Below are 20,680 nucleotides of genomic sequence, written 5' to 3' on the forward strand. Positions count from 1 at the left end.
ATGAAGGATGGTGATGTTGTCTACACAGCCATTGGGTGCAGATTCATGCATGTGTGACGTTCTTTGTTGCTGCTGTGGTTAGCTGGTTTGCTTTTAGTTGGTATAGTTAAAGGTCAGAGTAAACTGTTGGGACAGCAGGCCACCTTAATGTCACTTGGCAGCTCCAGTCGTCTATGATACCAGGGGTTGCCAAGTTGGTGACAAACTGCAGGGTGATTACAGGCTATAAACTGAGTTGTAAGGGTGCTGAGACATTTTATGCTAGCCACCATTAAGATGGTTTATTGTCTTGCATTATGTGGTTTTATGTTTGACGTAGCCCACCTGCTGTCAATTCAAACCATCATAGCAGCACACACTTGTATTTCTTTCAACCAGAGAAGCTTGCATCTTGATTAGTACTGACATTAGAAAATAACAGTTGTAAATCTCAGTTTACAAGGAGCACTTAAGAACATACAGGTCCTCACTGTTAACAAGTTGTTCTAAACTGTTGACATTCTGCTACAGTCAGCATTGTTTACCATCTACCTGAGCGAGTCTAAAAACAGTTCAGTTTTTTTACACGGTTGTTCGGGTCATTTAGTAAGCCTGCCAAACTGTGTGAGTGCTCATTCAGCATCAGTTTTCTCAAGTAAGTGGTGGTATCATTGTCTGAGTTTTGAACTGAACAATGAAAGAGGACTAAGTTCAAGAAACTAAATTTAGTTGCAGGGGGTTTCAAAGCTACTCAGATGCCTTTCACATGTGGTTAAATGTGTGTACTAAATATGCACAGGTTCAAAATATATTTAGACTTTGATATTTGAGTGAATTAAATACGGTGAAGAGCTCTTTTGGATACCTCTAACACTTGAGGAAACCACAAAAGTAGTTTAACCCATATACAATCTGCACCCCTCTCTGCCCTTCACTGCCACTATTTATGAAGAAACATTTATCTTATTAAAGTAGACTTAAAGTTTTGGTTTTCATACACAGCATTTCATTTTGACGCATTTACTTTTTTATTTGAATTAAGATTTATGCATTTGACCATTACATTTTTTTCAATGTTCCCATTTTAAAACATTACTGTTTTATTCCATTTGACATTTAAAATGAAACTTTTCATAGCACAGCAGTCATTTTGAGCCTTGATACACTTTTACTGCAGCTGAAACTTCTTCCATCACTGCCCAGCACTATATGGCATTAGTTTCATTTAACTCTTTCACTTTCACAGAAGGTGAAGATTTTGAACAAATACAGGCGCCAACAAACTGCCTGAACTTTTGCCAACATAACTCTTTAGTTGACTGTCGTGATGTCTCCCCCCTCCTTCCTGCTTGTGTGGTGGGACACATCAGTCTCTCTTTCTCGCAGCAGGTCACAAAAGTTGACCTCAGAAATGTTCCTCACACCTCTTCGGCCTCCGCTGCCACTCCCCCGCTCGCGCCCGCACCAGATGGGAAGTGTGCGGAATTTTTAAAGCCCGCGCGCAGGTCTGCAGGCTGTTGCGCTGGAAGAAGGGCTGAAGGAATGAAATATTCATGTGGGCCAAAAAATGAATGGACACCCCGGGACGGAGAGCGTGCCGATTTATTCAACTAAGACCAGGCCTCATTAAACTGCTGGCGGTGAAGCAGGTCACGGTGATTTTCTCTACCAGAGCGCGACCATTGACTGTTTCACACACTCAAATACACACAGGGAGGGGAGAGATAGAGAGAGAGGGGGGTCCACTGAATGCCAAATTTGTCCAAAGCACCATCCTAACGTAGAACCTCTCAGCTCTCCCTTCGGACAGGTCTGATGTGCTGCTGCAGAGGCTCCTCTCGTGTAATTGATGACCTAATGAGTGATTAGGTCTCGTGTCAGAGCAGTCAGTGTCAGCGTGGAGGCTGAGTTGTCGCTGCGCGCAGCATATGGGAGACGTGGGTGACACTGGTTGTGACAGAGGTGTGTAGCTTGAGTGAGGTGCCAGGGGACAACAGCTGATAGGCATAGGGGGCACGTGACTAATCAAAATTGAGGTAATTAATCGGTCAGGAATGAGCCGCGTCTACTTCAGAATTAAAATTATAATCTCAAAATATAACGAGTTTAACGGAACTTTTTGCAGTAGGCGTGTCTTATAGATGTTTTGATCCGTGTTTGTCACCATACTAAATGATTTATAAATCGCCTGTAGACAACTTATCAGTTATCATTGCTCTGCTATAGACAGGTGTGTCTCAGGTCTTGCCTTCCACCTGTTCGTTTTATTATTCCTCTGCAAATAATCCGCAAAAGATTGTCCACCTTTTTATTGTTTGTTTGAGAACAAACCTCTTTACTGCTAGATCACTCAAGAGGCAGACCTAATTAACGAGTCAGTTCCTTTGCCCATGAGACAGACGTGTGAGTTCAATTTCCATGGACTGATGAGGATGATGATGATAAATGTTTCAGTGTTTGCCAGTAAACACACCAAACAACACATTTTGGTTTCATGTTTTTCACTTTAACAACCCTCAACAAATGTGACATTTTAAACAATCATAAATACGCATCAATTTGTGGAGAAAAAGAGTAGAAAGGCCGTGAGATCCTTAAGGAGGAGGCTCTACTTGTATGGTTAGGTGTATGTGTAAACGAAGTTTAGGAATGCACACTTGTTACCTACTTTATTTCTTTAAAATGTCAACAAAAAAGCCAGCAGGCAAGCAGCCCAAACTTTACAGAATAATTAATTAGATGAAGTTTCCTTCGCTTTTTAAAGATATAAGCCACGCTCTTAAATGATTCATTCTGTCGCCTCCCTCTGTGCGAGGATAATAACAAGGCCGTGATTGAGTTACAATGCACAATGGAAGAGGAAAAGTCGAGCTTTGTCTAATTGTTCGTTGACAGGGTCAGAGGGGAGGTGCGATTGGCTGCTGCCTCCTGAGGCTGTCAGGTCTGTTTGGGAGTGACATCAAGGTGACTGAGGGGAGGCTGGGGCTTATAAATGCTGGAGCAGTTCTAGTCTCTCCAGAGAGCATCAGTCAGTCGACAGTGTGACCTTTCTCTACCGTGCACAACCACAGGCCATCACTGAGATGACTGCAAAAGTGGAGCTTTCAAACTGGCCGGAGTACCCAGAGGAGTTCAATCTGCTGCAGCAACGGGACCTAGCCCACATCAACACCAAAACTTGGATTTCTTCAAATTCTCTCCATGCGTTCTCCAGGACGCACGGGGCATCAGACGCATGCCTCTCACTGGAGAAACTTACGCCAATGCGTAAGCATCCTGAGTTTGTGTCTGCGTCAGACATCACTGAGTCGGACTCTGTCAACGCAGCAGAGGGAGGAAAGACGAGTCCCTTTGGACCCGTGAAACACCGGCGCGTCGCAGCCAACGCCCGGGAGAGGAGGAGGATGCACGGCCTTAACAAAGCTTTTGACGAGCTGAGGAGCGTCATCCCCTCCCTGGAAAACGAAAGAAAGTTGTCCAAGTATGACACCCTACAAATGGCGCAGATTTACATCACTGAGCTTTCCGAGCTCCTGACCGGCGTGGTTAACACGGAGTGCAGAAGTCCGCGTCCTGGATCAGCAGACCAGAACTCCAGGATGAGTCTGATCCACTCCCTCCTTCCAGGAGCCACTGCGCAGCTCCCGAATCAAGTGACAGGAGAGCAGCGGGACTCGTGCGCATCAATCGGCCACCTTCTGATATTGGGACCAACAACGGACATGTGTTCAAATACATCAACGAGCTCCTCTACCAGCAGTGATGGAGAATCTTCACACCTCAGTGACCTGGAGGAGAGTCAGAGCGGCAGGCAGTGACTCAAAGACAGTGAAAACAAAGACTTTCTCATAGTTTATAATACTGTGTCTGATTTAGAAAGAACAGAGAGGGCCAAATAATACAGCGTGTAGAGAAAATATTGATCATTTTTATAGTCATGCATTGTCTTCTGTCATTTTGAATAGCTTAGATGTTGCACTGCCAAATGAAAGCAGTTAAAACTCAGAACTGATCTCAAAGTTTTTTATTTTCAAAGGCCTGATAAACTCCAAGAGGCCTTCTTAATGCACTTTATGGCCTAAACATGAATGATGACATTCCCAATGTCATTAGTAACATTAGTCTAAATTAAAAACAGTTATTTTCATATTTATGTATAGATATTTTATGAGGATTGTTTTGCTATAATAAAGATAAAATTGAAAAACAAGTGTGCATTTTAAGTTGTGATTGCTTTATTCTTTCTTGGATTCTTTTTTCCTCTTTGTGCTGCAAAAATGAAATATATGTGGCAAATGCTAATTTTCTGCTGCAGGAAAGGAAGACTAATCATGTGTTAGAAGAAGAAGCTTAAAACAAAGGGGTTGTGTAACTTAAAGAATGTAAAAGGGAGACTGTTTTCAAAGTTGTTTCTATGAAAAAAAAGACAAACAGCCAGATTTTAATTTGGTTTATCAACTCACAGTGGTGTCACATTGAGTATCCTGCTTTTTCAACATTACAGCTGTGAAGAAAAGCACATATTGAATCCTCTCTATAAAAAAAACAGTCTAGGGATAATATGTGTGTAGGCTATAAATAGGCTGCAGATATATAAAGAGGAAAGAGATGCTTGATAAAAGCAGCAGCACCAGTGTCATCAGAAACAACAATCTTGCATTCATACTAAGTAAGCATATAAATATAGTCAAAGTATTCATTATGCTGAATGAAACATTTCAAAACAATATACTATCATGAAATAATATTATTCAGTAGGATTAGTGATGCAGTGGCATGCAAGTACTTCTAATCTTGCATTAAGTAAAGGTGGGGTTCATTTTGAGGTAAGTCCAAAAAAAGACAAATTCAACCTATTTTGCAGCAACAATTTGATTCTACAAAGAGGCTGTCACAAAATATAAGTAAAGTGTACAATTCATGAAAACTGAAAAGAGGCACAGTCCTTGATTGTACTGGTTAGATTGTATCACTGCAGATACACATCCAAAAAGCTTCAAGCCAAGATGTGATGCCTAATGCGCCCAGTGAAAGGAATTTTAAAGGAATAAAGAAACTAATTAGGCTTTGATACAGTTCATCATAGTTAAAACTGCTCCTTCTAGGCTGCCTGTTAAGTAATAGCCTATTGAGAAAATGTGGGGCTGCCTGCTCCAGGGGGGAGGAGGGGCTGGAACTTTGCCAGGTCCTTGGAAATTATTTCTGCCAGCCTGTGTTTAAAACTGCCGGGGGCCTCTGAGGGGGCAACGTGGCTGGAGCAGCCGATGGCCTCCTCTGTCTCCTTCATGTCATCCACTGGTTGCGCCTGTGCATTGTAGCCTGGCTGGATGTTCACGGGGGACTGACGCTGGTAATGGAGCTTGGGAAGGACGAGGGGAATGGTTTGGGGAGAAGGGCAGGGAGGAGGAGTCAGAGGAGGAGGGGGAGGGGGTACAGGCTGAGGAAGGGGAAAGGAGAAGGGCAGCCGGGGATTTGGAGGGGGATTGTTAATTTTCACTTCAGAATAGATGCACTCTGACTCTTCAATCTCTGGTTTGATCTGTTCTTTTGGGTTTAAGGGAGGCGTGGGTCTCATATAGTTGGAATAAATGTTCTGCTCCATGACATTCAGGTTCAAAGAATCCAGGGAATGACAGCGTTCATCATCATCTTCCTCTCCCACAGATTCCCTGCTGTTATAGAAACAAGGTTTTAAAATAGATAGCTGCTTTAGTTTTGGCATGGTGGTGTCCTTAATAGTAGAATAGTGATTCATAGACTCCTCCTCTTTGTCAGCAAAATAATCTGCAGGACTTTGGACATTAGAACCAGCAGCAGGTGGGTTGCTTTTAGTCGGGAGAATAACAGGAGACTGGTCAGACAGTGATCTTCTGTGGACACTGAGCTGCTGGACAGGAGGTTTCTTGTCCGTGGTGCACTGCTTTAATATAGCCTGGAAGATCTGAGGGCCATGCCTAGACAAAAAGATGAAGACTCCTTCTCCTGATTCACAGCGACGGCCAGCCTCAATGCTGAACCCACCCTGCAAGAAAAATCAAGTTTACATATTTCAAAAGGCAAATCTTGACAGTTTACCAAAATGCACCTCTAGAGATTACCAATATAATCAAGCAATACCACACAAGTGGCTGTACTGTTATATCAAATATCATTATTGAGAGGAAAATAATCACAGCCATGCCAATATTCAGCATAACCACTGCCAAGAAGCTCACAAATATTCTCCTGCACTGTGTTTGTCTTCTGGTTACAATTCATTGATTTGTTGAATTGTTATTTGCAGTAATATGTCCATTATTAGGGCACAAAGATTACAGTGTGACTACCACAGTCTACCATTGTTTAAATATTAATAATATTCTGAACACCTGAATTATACAAACTGATACGTATAGGATATGGTCAAAAGTCCCGGTGCTGTTATACTATACATCAGCACTCATAGACTGCCTCTTGTCCAAACAAATAACTAAGTAACTATCATATAAAATGTTGTTTCTTATGATATTTATATAAAATACAAGTGCAAATATTGCACAGACTACTGTCATGCCTATATAGTATTTATAAGTACTGCAAGCAGAGGAAACGGCTGTCCTGTCACATACTGGAAAACCTTCAAACCACAATGTGTAATTTTTACACCTCAGTGTTAGAAGAGACCAAACATACAAGACATAAAATACATTGATTTGTCTTCAAAGTGTGGTTGTTACTTAAGTTATAAATGTAATTTGGACTTAGATGGTGGCTGGCCTGTTAGCCTAGTCACTGTTGCCAGTTTGAGTAATCAACAGCAGATAGAACGTGATCTCCCAGAAAACTTTGCTCTCAGGAAATACTTTGAATGGCTAGCTTGTTGCAATCAGCATGGAGTTATCCATATTATAGCACATTTATGATTGGCATACATGTTGAGCTGAATTACTGGCTTTGTGAAACTACCTAACAACCATACTTTCGATACACACAGAAAGCTTATCAGAGAGATAAATACTTTCCTTTATTTGCATTAGCGTGTTGTAGCCTATTTACTTTGCCAATACTGACAAAATATGTGCAGTAGTGAACTCACAGCATATGTTGTGTCAAGCCAAATGGTTAACATAGCTTAGCATAAAGAGTTAGAGGCATTTCTATCATATATTAACATGCCGTTGACTTGCTGTTGGCCTTTTTTAGATGTCACTGTCACTCAGGTTTATTTTATCCATGAGACTTTGGGGGCGTATCTATAAACTTGATGTTGTCTTTACCAAGAATGTGGGTTAAGATTTTGTACACACTTTAATTTCCTTTCTGAATCAGGGGAAATCCCAAAGCACCTCACCTCAAGCTGTCCAAATTTCCGTAGGAATGTATATCGCCAGCGATAGACAATGTGACCAGTACTGATGGACAGCAGTGACACAGCCTCTTTTTCTGGGGATACCAGATACACCCCATTCAGCTGGCATCTCCTGGATGCCTCTGTGCTCTGTACGGTCACTTGGTACTGATTTAGAGGAAGGGCCACATCTACACATGAAAAAACAAAACATTTTTACTTGACACAGCACATGAAGTTACTGTAACTAACCATGAACAAACTTGATTTTCAGTTTGACACAATGCACAAGCAAAGGGAATAACTGCAGCAAATACATTATCATACAGAAAAGGGCTGATTTGAAATAGCTTGCATTCTACTAATCTCTCCACATGACTGGCTGGCTGGATTGTTCAGCAGAAGTGTAATCCATGAGGAAATAAAAAGAAATACATTTGTGTAAGACACAGCTTGCTGACGCTAATACATTCAGGCATTCGTGTTTGAATAAATTAGTGGCTTTAGCTGCTGCTTTCACATACTCTGTTTCTGCTGATGTCTTGAATTTATAATAGTATGAATCATAACCTCACTGCAGGCTTCTTTCTGCTCTGTATCATAGGATATTCCTGAAGTTACACCATGACCGCTCATTTTCCCCTCAATTGTCTCTCTAATTCTTTAGGTGATACTATCAACTTGGGGCACCTGGTCTAGGGTGCTTAAAAGTCTAGTGCTGATGTCTAAAGACTAAGGCCTCTGGAGTGGGGACTGCTGTTTAGTGCCTCACAGATGGATATTTTGTGTTGTTGTGTTTTGCCATTTTTGTCCTTAATTAACCTTTGTTTAAATATTTAGTTATTTTGTGTGTCTAATAATTAATCTCTTGAATTTGACAGGTGACATTTGACAGAGAGGTGTTTTATGTGGACACTCTTAGGGTCAGTTTGTGGATTGTTCTTAGCCCCTTATGGCCACCTTATATGGAAGAGCATAAGATACAAACACAATTTTATGAAGTGACAGGTCAAACTGAAGAATAAACACTTTGAAGGATTGAATAAAAGGGCCTACCCTACTCATCCAAAAAAGTGTTGACTGATCTGACTGACAAACATTACCTGCTTTCCAAGATGAGTAGAGGTCGTTTTCCTCCATTGTGAAACCATTCCCTTTCTCGAAACCCCCTTTGTCTGATTCTCCAGGATCCTTCTGTGAACACAGTGGCATAGTAAACATTACATGGAGTGTACACCACCCTCTTATCTTCTTTTATGACCTCAAAGAGGTAAGATGCAAGAAACAGTATAGCTTGTGCAAGCACAAGAATTAGAGAAGTGCAGTGGCAGAAGTTACAGATACTGTATCGACTTCCTCATTGTGCTATCTGTCTCTAGTGGTGGGTAAGCTTTACCCCCAGCTTTCCCAAATGACAGCACCTCTGACGCTGATAAGAAAACAAAAGGGGAGAGAAAAGAAAACTGTGTGTTACCTGAAAGGCCAGAAGACAGAGGGCACTTTGCCAGTCCTCGCTTGTGGTTGAAGCCAGGGTGTAGTTGCTTTGGATGGTTTTTAGGTAAAAAGCTGTGCAGCCATGAGGGCAAGATTCCTTTGGAGCAGGGTAGACACTGAGGAAGTCACTTAGACGCACAACCTTTCTCTCAGGTGTTTTCTGCCAAGAAGTCTTCTTCTGATCAGTAATAGGACTGTTGTCCTGTACAGTATAAAGCTCCAAGCGCCCAACCCCTTTGCAGCTGGGTTTGAAAAGCATCACCCATATTTTCCGCCATGTTCTCTGTTACAGAGGACAGGAAGAAAGATAGAGATGGTGTTAGGATTAATAAATCTTAAGTTAACAAGCAGTATCATTTTCAGGGTGAGTCATGAGCCTATGTAAAGTGTACATAGGTTATTGTCCTTAAGCAGGAGGCCCTTTTTCTGCTTTTCAATCCCCACTCTCCTGGTTTCCTGCCCTATCCACTGTCCTATCCTCTCCAAATGAAGCTGTATAAGCCCGAAAAATATAACTTTAGGAAATATAAAGACATGCATGTATTATTATCATCTGTATACTATTATTAGGCATCTCTCTCGAACGTAATGCAGATGACACCCAGATTTACCCGTCTGTTTCATGAAATGATCTAAGCCCTTTTAACATTGCTAAATAATTAAAAGCAGTGATTGGGTCAGTCAAAGTGTTCTATAGTTAACAGACAAAACAGAGGTTATGGTCATAGGGGAAAGGCCAACACTCCTAAAACTACATCTCTGGCTAAACATCTGAGGGGAACTGCAGGTCACCCAAAGAACATCTTGATTATTGTAATAAACCTTCTATAACTGCAATAAATGAATATCAGCAATACTTCCAGCCGGTTATAAAATTAATTGATAATTAATCAAGTGACATTTTCAATTCAGGACTCTTACTTACCTTTGACTACTTTGACAGTGTTGTATTAGTTTTTTTCTTTGGTTGAGGATGTGGTCACCAAGCTAACAACTCAGAATTTATGTGATCAAACGAGTTATTGATAGAGATTCTTATTCACGATTCAGCCCTGTGTCTGCAGCAGGGTTACCTCAGAATTATAAACATAGCACTGCATATTCTGAAGTTGAAAGCAATGGTTAAAGCACCTTTTGTGTCACGACTTGTGTGGTTCAAGATTTAGTTTGTGAGAATAATCCTTGTATTTACCTTAAATACATCCCTAATTTACACTTTGTCTGTTTTTCTGACTCAAACTGATAGGGGAGACGACTGAAAGCAAATGAAAAACAATAAACAATGCATTCATATCATGTAAAGCCAATTCCACACAAAAATATAATAATCGCACACTTGCTTGCTTGACTTTGCAAAGGTGCCAGCAACACAGAACCATCCGGACATTTTGGCAGAGAAATACTTAGCTTGAAAGATATAAGGTCTGGATTGTTGCATTTTGAAAATGTTGCAAAACTCTATTCTATTTAAGAGAAAAGAGGTGACAGCTAGAGGAAACTGAGAAAATTATACTTTTAAGCAAGAACTAAGGGGGTTACATCTTCAATAGGTATGAAAAGCAGTCCAATAGGTACTTACTTTTCCAAACTTGACCCCCTGGAGGAACAGCATCCCCTCTTTGAATATTGACTCCATGCCTCTCAGCTTTGTCTGTAAATCTTGAAGTATAGCACTTGGTGCTTTGAGGTAATATGAACGTCTAAAATTAGGTTTTCTTTACCACAGAATATTTCTTTCCTTTACGTCATCAGCACCACTCTCTGTTGTCCACCTGCGTTGGTCTGTGTTGCAAAAGAAAGCACACTCATGTTGTGGGTGGCTGTTTTTCTTGTGTGAAACTTCCCTTTGCACTATTTGCTAGATTTAGCAATATCCTCAGCATATTGAAAAAAAATAGCACCGCCTCTTTTTTAATTTCCAGAAAGACCATCAGAGCTTACAACTGACATAGTGGTTTTATTTACAATTAGGATATCAAAAAGTATCTTACAAATGCCTCACATACCAAACAAAGATGACACATTTGGGTAAGAAGGTAAAAAAAAAACAGAACACTTTATCTAACAGAGCTGCAAACTATGTTGGGTGGTGGTAAAAAATACACTTCCTTAGTTCAGTGACACCACATAAAACAAAAATGTACAATTTCCTGACATGTTTTTCACTTTGGAGAATCTTCCCATCGGTAAAATCCTTTTTAGAAGTCCATTGAGCTATGAGCCAGGTAATCTTTCCGTCCAATGTTGGTGACCTGCTTGGTCTGCATGGCCTCCAGCTTAGGACAGTCTGTGATACGATGACCCAGACCACCACAGAACGTACAGCCTCTCTCTCCTGTGAAAACAAAATAATTGTGTTAGGAGGGAAAAGCAAACACTCATGCTGTTCTGTGAAGTTTTGATCATGTGAACAGATAAAAGTGACAGGAAAGGTTCAAGAAGAAACCAAGTTATTATACAGCAGCTGATCTATATATGAAACAATGCCTTATAGAAAAAAGTGAGAACAAATTTTGAGGTGAAGCATGACTCACCTCCGATGTCCAGCATGGTCTCGTCTCCGGTCTGAAGCACCTGGAGCACTGGAGGGACCTTCTGCTTGGCTTCAACTAGCAGGGCTTTAAGGTCCATCAGCACTGACTCATCTGTGGGGGAATCCATACACTTGTTAACTGTTTCATTTCACACAGTTAAGCTTTACTAAATCCACTATAATACAACTCAAATATTCAGGAAATCACTTCTCTATAGGAATTAGAAACTTATTTTTTTGTTGGTTCTTTTCCTTACCACAGCCTTTGTTGATGAACGTAGTGGCAATACCCGTCTTGCCAGATCGCCCAGTTCTTCCAATTCTGTGGACTGAAACAGAAAATTTCAATTAACCTTACTAAGCAGCCTAACGAGAACTGATAATAGCATGATATACTTATTTCCAAATAGACACAAGAGAGGGATATCAGGTTGTTCCAGCAGACTGAGGGTGAACACTGAGCAGGACCCCCAGCTCCCTCTACACTATCCCACTCACTACAAGGCTGTTTACTAAATAGTTTAATAATGCTACACCGGAGATTGTTTTGGAAATGATTTCATTGATTTCAAATGGTTATATTTCTTTTGTTGAAAACAGCCGACTGACCTCACAGTTAGAGCTGCATCCAGATTCACAGTAACTTTGAGCTAACTAAGCGGTTATTACTCACACTGAGGTGAACATTTAAAAAAAATGTGTTAACCTAGCTGTTATTACTTGCGTGGTACTGAACATTTACACTGAGGTTGAAGTAAAACAAGGTTAATAGGACAAAATGAATCAGCACAGCACTTCATTATGATATTTTTGCCTCGTCACTGTGAGTTTGTGACATTTCTTATATACAGTTGCAAGAAAATGTATGTGAACCCTTTGGAATTACCTGGATTTTTGCACAAATTGGTCATAAAATGTGTTCTGATCTTCATTTAAGTCCCAACAATAGATAACTAAAAAATTAGATGTTTTCATGTTTTTATTGACTACACCATGTCCACATTTGCAGAGCAGGGTGGAAAAAGTATGTGAACCCCTAGGCTAAGGACTTTGGTAAGAGCTAATTAGAGTCTGAAGTCTGCCTACCTGGTGTCCAATCAATAAGAAGAGATTTCCAGTTTTGAGTTTGCTATTTTCAAGAAGGATTGCTACATGTGAACCATGCCTCGCACAAAAGAATTATCAGAAGACCTACGACTAAGAATTGTCGACTTGCACAAAGCTGGAAAGGGTTACAAAAGTATTTCTGAAAGCCTGGATGAGGAAGCCACTGCTGTCCAAAAAAATTATTGCTGCATATTTGAAGTTTGCAAAAGAGCACCTGGACGTTATGTGGACAGATGAGACCAAAGTTGAGTTGTTTGGAAGGAACACACAACACTATGTGTGGAGAAATAAAGGCACAGAACACCAACATTAAAACCCCATCCCAACTGTGAAGTATGGTGGAGGGGGCATCATGGTTTGGGGCTGCTTTGCGGCCTCAGGGTCTGGACAGATTGCCATCATCGACGGAAAAATGAATTCCCAAGTTTATCAAGACATTTTGCAGGAGAACTTAAGGCCATCGATCCATCAAGTGATGCTCAACAGAAGATGGGGGATGAAACAGAACAACGACCCAAAGCACAGAAGTAAACCAACATCAGAATGGCTTCAACAGATGAAAATACACCTTCTGGAGAGTCTTGACCTCAACCCGGTTGAGATGCTGTGGCATGACCTCACGAGAGCGATTCACACCAGACAGCCCAAGAATATGCTTAACTGAAAAGTTTTGTAAAGAGTAATGGTCCAAAATTCCTCCTGAGTGTTGTGCAGGTCTGATCTGCATCTACAGGAAATTTTTGGTTGAGGTTTTTGCTGCCAAAGGATGGTCTAGCAGTTATTAAATCCAAGGGTTCATGTACGTTTTCCACCCTGCACTGTGAATGTTGGTAAATCCTAAGGGTTCACATACTTTTCTTGCAACTGTATATTCATATATACATTTCATATATGTATATTTCATTTCCACCTTGAACTTCAGTGACATGTCCACTGTCCAAGTACAAATTTAGATACTGAATGCAGCAATTACACTAAAAAGTGTGCAAGGAGTAAAATAAACAGAGTGAAACTTGAGCCTGCAAACTACTGTATCAGTGTCAGTACAATACTTAAAATGCATTTTTGAATTATGACAGGGCCCTGTGTACTTTTGCATTTAACAAATTAAGCAGCTGATGCATAAAGTTAGCATATACGTCCTTGACTTTAGTTTTGAGTTTCATTTTTTGGTAAGTTAGGCAGTAATGGTTCAGCACTGTGTTATGGCTCTTTCTGTGTCTTAAAAGTTATGGGGTCTTGTCAGAAAACATTCTTCACAGGGGTTTTGTTTACAGTTTTTGTTTAAAAAAAAGAAAAGAAAACCCCATCTCCTCTTACCATAGTTCTCTATCTCTTCGGGCATGTCATAATTCACTACATGCTGTATAGCAGGGAAGTCCAGACCCTTGGAGGCAACGTCTGTGGCCACCAGGACATCTTTTTTCCCCTCTTTAAACGCCTCTATGGCTTTTGTTCTTTCTTCCTGATCTGTAAAAGAAAAAAAAAGTCCATGAAAAGGAAAGTATTATGCAAGACGATGACACACGGAAAACATAAAGGAAGTGTATGCAATAACATGCGTCTTGGAAATGTTAAGCAAACTCTGAAGAAGAAAACGTGACTATTACAAGTAGGGTGGCATCTGGTGGCCATGATGGGAAACTACAGGAATGTGTCACTAGGAGAAAGGCTGTCTGCACATAACATCTAATCTGAGCTGGGTAGTTCTCTAAGCAGAGTGCTTCTCTGCAGGTATAATTACTATGTAATCATTGCTGTGTGTGTTGTCATGGTTATAAAGGGTCTTGAGCACCTTTTCCTCCGTGGATGGCCACCGCCTCCACTCCTTTTAGCAGAAGATACTCATGGATGGCATCGACATCAGCCTTCTTCTCAGCAAATATCAACACCTGACAAAATAAACACACAATACATCAACACACTTTGCATGTCTGAGTTTGTTTGGTATGTGCTAAGGTGATAACTGGAGGAAATACTGACAGGAGGTGGTGTTTTCTGGAGACACTCCAGCAGGTACACCATCTTGGCTTCCTCTTTGACATATTCCACTTCCTGCACACAAACACAATATATTAATCATTAAGTCTGCATAGTTTTTAGAACAGTCATATGAATTGTATCCACTTCAAGCATTAGCATACCTGGATGACATCCAAACTGGCAGCACCGGCTCTGCCCACGTTGATGGTGATGGGTTTGACAAGAGCACTCTTAGCAAAGTTCTGGATCTTCTTTGGCATAGTGGCACTGAAGAGCAGGGTTTGTCTTTGTCCCTAGATAAATATATAACAAATGCTTTCAGTAACATCAGTTGGAAGATTGACTAACTTTGGCAAATACTTTCATGTAGACTTAATTTGCTGCCTTTTCAGGGAATGTGTGATCTTCAAAAAACTCAAATCCAAACAAGTATACATGTCTACTTTCTTGTCAAAATTGTTCTTCTTTGTTAACCTTCTGAATTTTCTGTCTTCTGAAAAAACTAAAAATAAAGTATAGGAAAAAAAATAGGTAACAGTTCACCCTGTAATTTTTTTTTTCATTTCAAGAAACTTCTCAAGTAAATTTTAAATCGCCACGCTGGCAGCTATTTTTACTCATTACAAGCTATTCAGGACAGGGCTCATGTTGCTTGTAGTACCAAGAAATATAGTAAGATGTTGCAATTAGGTATATTATTTGAAAGTGACTTATATTAAGTATGAGAAGATATTTTGAAAAGTAATTAGACAAATACGGTCGGTAAGATTTGAGTTTTTTACAGAACTAGTGTTCCAGATAGGCCTGACATTACAGACTTATGACTTGGGTTAATTAGGATGAGCCCACCTTGAAATAGGAGAAAATGGTCCTGATGTCCTCCTCAAAGCCCATGTCAATCATCCTATCAGCCTCATCCAGAGCCAAGTAGCGACAGATGTCCAGACTCACCATCTTCTTTTGAAGCAAGTCCATCAGTCTGCCAGGCGTGGCGACCATCATGTGGACACCACTGTAACCAAGACGACACACAGATACAGATTGAACTATTGTGTGTTTTAAGAGAAGTACATTTAAAGTGTTGTATACTATGAATCAGTACTGTGACTGGCAAGGGATCTAGAACTGGAAATTATAGAGTGATCAGATCAGGGTTCAGCACATATGAAAATTGCATGTCTACAAAGAGAGGAGAGAGAGAGACTCTGCAGATGCCAACTGTGTTTCCTCTGATCATTATATGTAGAAATAAATAATAATATCATGATTATGTAGTCAGATATCACTGTCCTATATTAGAGAATAGTAACTGAAGTGCAGACCTAGGCAACATCATTGCTAGCAGCTATCTTTGTAACATATATACCATAACACAGCCCCCATTAAAACCTTTGCATATTTTTACTGCTGTAACACATCCGGTTTGGTTCACGCGGTTAATGGATGTTTGTTGCGGTACTTTGGAGTACGTTCACAGCATGGCAATTAGCACAAACACTCAAGACAGCTCATCGCTGACCTCTAGAAATCAGCAGCTTGAGTAACACCCTCACTGATATTTAATGACTCATGGGTCAACTTTTCAGAAATTTACCCTGAAGAAAGTATCATGTCGGGAACTTTTAACATCCAAACCTGTTGTTTTCCTCTGAAGGATTTGATGTAGCTAATTCAGGCAATTTTTCCTTGCCACTGGTTCAAACTGAAATTCAGGATAAGACAGGAACAGATTTACTTACTGTTTAACTACCTCCATCTGCTCCTTGACAGACATTCCTCCGATGCAGAGGGCAGATCTCATCTGAGGAGCTCCCTCTTCCTCCAACAGCTTGCAGTAGTACTCGATGATGCCGTGAGTCTGCCTTGCCAACTCTCGCTGGAGTAAAGTGGAAGGTATTAATCAGATATGCTTAGTCGCAGGAAAAGCAAGGGGTTTTTTTTGTTTTACAGTAAACACCATCTGTCCTCTAAGTGCTTAAAGTAAAAGCTGTATAATTATTTTTGCCTTTGAAGGTCAGCAATCAATGTATACTGCAAAACCTTCAAAAACTGTATTTATAACACAGTATTTATAGCACTTGCTGTAATCACAGATCTGACTTTATATAGAATTTTAACAGGTTTGTCTTACTGAAGGACAGATGATGAGTCCATACGGTCCCTCTCTCTTAAAGAAAGGAAGCCTCTTCTCCTGCTCCAGAGAAAACATGATGATGGGCAGAGTGAAGACCAAAGTCTTTCCAGAACCAGTGAAGGCTATGCCGATCATGTCTCTGCCTGACAAACTACAGACAAACAGGGTTAATGAATTAACACTTGAAGTGCACTTAACCATCATTTATGTGTCCATTAAATGTACTTACACTGTTGGAATCCCTTGAATCTGGATAGGCGTGGGATGCACAATGCCTTTCTTTTTCAAACCTTTTAGAATTGCTGCATAAAAAAAGGATTAAAATGCATTGTTAGCTTTCAAAAATGAAACATTGCTAGACACAAGGTGTGTTTTTAACTAGTGTGAAAGGGAATGTGTTGTAACCTGGTGGAAGCTTCATCTCCCTAAAGCTTTTGATTGGAGGAGGGATGCCATCTCCATCAACCAGGATGTGAAACTTCTTCCTGACGCGCTCATGTCTGGTGTCTGGCATGTTAAGGATGTAGCGTGGTGCCTTCCAGCTACAAAGAACATTCAAGTTTAAATAAAAAGTCACACAGAAAAAAAAAACTACACAACAACGACACAGTACAAAATTAACTGGTCAAGAACTTACCTTGTTTTAATGGGATCATCATATATAATACCTTTGGCCATTTCCTTCACAGACATCAGGGCTGAAAAAAGAGAAAACAAATCACTCTTGCAGGTCCCAAATACGTTGCACCAACTGTTTTAACATCTATAAATGTGTCACAGTAGATATTTTTAAGAATTCATGACAGAAAATTAGTAGTTTCCGTTTTTACCTCTGCCCTCTGCAACACTCTCCAGAATCTTCTCCTCCTCTTTCAGCTGCTTCTCTTTGGCGGACTCCTTACGAGCTGTTGATATAACATGAAGCAGGTGAGGGAAGAACCACGCATTCAATAAGCAAAAGGACACTAGAAGATTGAGTTGAGCTGTCAACGAAATTTAACAGGCAAAGTTCATAATCCAGAGTGAGTGGAATTTCAACAAGACACCTTCTGCTTTTTCCTTGAGATGCTGATGCTGGTCAAGTAGACTGACATTGGAGCGTGGTCCAAGACCCTCATCCTCATCTCTCTGCTCCTCCCCACTGTCCTTCAGCTCCTCGTCCACCGCCTTTCCTCGCAGACGCAGCATCTTCTGTAGCTATTAGGCACAAGTGTACAAAAACAATGAAATGAATTCAAAGTGAGGTGAAGGGATTTGGTGTTAATTTACAGTCTAAAAATGTTAATACTGGTTTTTAAAATAATACAGTAATGATAATAATACAGATACTAAAAGAACTCTATAACACAACAGCATGATTTACCAAAATAGCAAAACTGAGTTGAAATATGAAACCAAAGAAGACTGTTTGTAAAGTAGGAAACACATTTAGCAAGTATTCATGGTGTGCTTGATAAGGTCTTGGTAGCACAACTAGCCAGCATGGCAAACAGGTGTACCCTCACACATACTTGACATAAAAATTAAAAAAAACTTACCATTTGCTGCTTTCTTATTTTGACAGGAACATACGGAACATAGTCGTCATCCTCTGATCCTTCTGAGCCAGACCTCCCATCCTCCCCATGGGATCTCTATAAAACACAGCATCAATAGCAGCAGTGTTATTGTTTTTACAGATAAGTCAGGGCCTCACATTGACAAAGGCTTTCAAATTCATCCAGAGAAAGCTGTTTTAAGAAGATGCAAAATTCAAACAGTGTACAAAAGAGGCTAAAGATTCTGATGCAATGGTTATTATCCGGAGTCTACATGTAGATCATACCTACAAATGTACTGGAGCGCATTATAATGTCATGGCAGAAGTCATATTTATAGGATCTGATTTCACTTTGTGTGCCTGAGTCAGTCCTTGTGCTGGCATGTGCAAGATAATTACACATGTGTATAGTACTGCAGTATAGTTTGACCATGAATATGTTTGATAATAAAAAAGCTTTTAAGTTTCAGGCCCCTTCCGACTGGAATAACTTACCTTTAAATATTCGTTCTATATCTTCTTTTCCCTTATTTAAAACTTATTTGTTTTCCAATTTCAAAACAAACTGTTTATGTTTTCAGTAAAGCGCTCACTGTTCCTCTACTTCTTTTACTTATTTATTCATTTATTTTTTTATGATGATTATTGTTATACATATTTCTCTTTGTGTGTTTCACCAATGCTCCTATTTATTTAGTTTATAGGAGCAGTTTATTGACTTGTATTATATTCTTCCCTTGTCGATTAGGTTGTACCAACCCCCGTTTTGTTGTTGTTGTTGATGATGTTGTTGTTTTTGTCGTCGAGCTGGTTTATTGTCTGACTGTTCGTGGTTTTTTTTTTTTGTTGTTTGTTTGTTCGTTTCTTTGTTTTCTCTTCTTGAAAGATTCATGTTTTGTTGTATATTTTGTATTGTACTGTCTTCTCTTTGTCTGTCTGGGACCCCCTCTAACACGAGATGGCACATCTCAAGGGGTTTATCCCAATAAAATAATTTCCTAATACATCACACTTTTAGCTTACATCCACTGTCAACACCCTTTATTATTAATATCTGCTTGTACATAAACCCGCTCTCCACAGGCTGTCGGTTTGTAAGCTTCTTTAATTCACTTTAGCTGTTATAGCTGACTTTTAGCAATAGTGTGTCAACACTAGTCAACAACGTAAAAACCTCTACTCACAAAAAGGCTCGCAAAGGGAAAAGGGTCATCTTGTTAAAGACACATTTGAAGACTTTTTCACGTGTACCTGGTGGAGCATGAACAGGTCTGATTCTGTGAGAGCACTGTTGAGATGGTTTCGTGTCTACAAATGCATTGTTTCCAACTCAATAAAGTCAGCTATAAACAGGAACTCAGGCAAATATAATGATAATACAAATGTTGTACTTGTTATCCTCTGAGTCGGTATGCAACTTTTGTGCTACTGTAAGGTTTAACGTCATAACTACGTCCTATTGCACTATCCAGGCACGGAGCTAAACAGCGGAAAAACCCTCATGTGACTCACTTATATAAAATCGTATCTTGTTAAAAACGTAAGTTTCACGTTATTTCTCGTGAGTTACGGATAACTTTTGTAGTTTCACCAGTTTCAGGAAGCTAATGCAAGACTAGCAAGCTAACTTTAGTTAGCATTTGCTAAATGGTATAACCTCTTCACAATGCGAACGACGGCACACCCTCGGCTTACCTTCTTGGGACGAATATCGATTTCCATTTTGAGTACGAAAAGAGGAACGCTCTTCTTTTCTTAAAAAGTAAGAAATATCCAACGCGGAATTCAACAAATACAGCTAAATCCACATGTTTACACAACACAGGGATTCGATGTACGGAAAGTCGGAAGGGACAAACTTCATCATGACGCTACATCCAGACATTTCAGCGCGATTCTCAACGAGAGGCAGGTTGTGCATATAGTTTTATCAAGCTTAATATAAACTTATGAAGCAAACACCACACTTTATTTTTTGTCAAAACTGTATTGTTTTTAATCTTTCTGAACGAAAGACTTTTTCACAGTATCAAAAGTGAATTTAAAAAAAGAAACAAGCCAACATACACTTGGCTATAATCGATATAGTATAAATCTACATTCGACACATTAAGATAATCTTCTCTAAGTGGATATACCTGGAAAGCATCAGAGATGTTATATGAAGACAAGATTTTAGCACAGATTAAAGAAAGAAATGATCCACCTCGATGAAAGCCATGAGCTAAAACATGAGTACTGGTGTGAAATAGGCCCTTGACCCAAAGGTATTAACTCTTCAGTTGTATTTCCCATCAATGGATTATAAAGACTTGGACTTAAGAATGGCTGGCTGAGGTACAAGATGCCACCAAAGTCACAGTACAGGGAAAATCGTAGTATGGTTGAAAATGTCTCACACACACAAATCCCCCAGAAACACATGACAAGGGCTCAAAAGGGCCCGAAATAACCACTCACTATGTACAAGCATTGAAAATAACTGTTTTAAACAAAATGGGATGGTTCCAGTGATTTAAATTAACTCAGCACACTGGTGTACCTGTCACTGCTTGAATAAAGGGGTAAGAAAAACAGTTAAGG

At 40.0% G+C, this 20,680-nt stretch overlaps 3 protein-coding genes across 4 annotated transcripts; 1 reads left to right on the top strand and 2 right to left on the bottom strand.

Annotated features, from left to right (window-relative positions):
- The first annotated feature begins 2,341 nt into the window (after positions 1 to 2,341).
- On the top strand, positions 2,342 to 4,142 carry atoh1b (atonal bHLH transcription factor 1b). Its single transcript, XM_034690465.1, has one exon. It carries the CDS (start codon positions 3,063 to 3,065, stop codon positions 3,795 to 3,797), a length of 735 nt encoding a protein of 244 aa, XP_034546356.1. The 5' UTR covers positions 2,342 to 3,062; the 3' UTR covers positions 3,798 to 4,142.
- Positions 4,143 to 4,414: 272 nt separating this feature from the next.
- On the bottom strand, positions 4,415 to 10,606 carry dok3 (docking protein 3). Of its 2 annotated transcripts, none has more exons than XM_034690227.1 (5): positions 10,380 to 10,606; positions 8,781 to 9,083; positions 8,410 to 8,500; positions 7,310 to 7,497; positions 4,415 to 6,001 (listed from the first exon to the last, which is right to left on the bottom strand). In XM_034690227.1, the coding sequence occupies exons 1-5, from the start codon at positions 10,434 to 10,436 to the stop codon at positions 5,105 to 5,107; spliced, it is 1,536 nt and encodes a 511-aa protein (XP_034546118.1). In that variant the 5' UTR covers positions 10,437 to 10,606; the 3' UTR covers positions 4,415 to 5,104. The 2 variants fall into 2 exon arrangements, with proteins under 2 accessions (XP_034546118.1, XP_034546119.1); XM_034690228.1 differs by having other exon boundaries at positions 10,522 to 10,583.
- A 131-nt stretch (positions 10,607 to 10,737) lies between these two features.
- Positions 10,738 to 19,970, bottom strand: LOC117817787 (probable ATP-dependent RNA helicase DDX41). The gene is made up of 17 exons (XM_034690550.1): positions 19,793 to 19,970; positions 18,096 to 18,191; positions 17,604 to 17,754; positions 17,388 to 17,462; positions 17,195 to 17,255; positions 16,963 to 17,099; positions 16,787 to 16,859; positions 16,555 to 16,708; positions 16,163 to 16,299; positions 15,273 to 15,435; positions 14,585 to 14,716; positions 14,424 to 14,495; positions 14,236 to 14,332; positions 13,761 to 13,910; positions 11,591 to 11,662; positions 11,335 to 11,445; positions 10,738 to 11,135 (listed from the first exon to the last, which is right to left on the bottom strand). The coding sequence occupies exons 1-17, from the start codon at positions 19,817 to 19,819 to the stop codon at positions 10,999 to 11,001; spliced, it is 1,845 nt and encodes a 614-aa protein (XP_034546441.1). The 5' UTR covers positions 19,820 to 19,970; the 3' UTR covers positions 10,738 to 10,998.
- Between the last annotated feature and the right edge of the window lie 710 nt (positions 19,971 to 20,680).

The sequence above is a fragment of the Notolabrus celidotus genome, chromosome 8 (genome assembly GCF_009762535.1).
Source record: "Notolabrus celidotus isolate fNotCel1 chromosome 8, fNotCel1.pri, whole genome shotgun sequence".
NCBI lineage: Eukaryota > Metazoa > Chordata > Actinopteri > Labriformes > Labridae > Notolabrus > Notolabrus celidotus.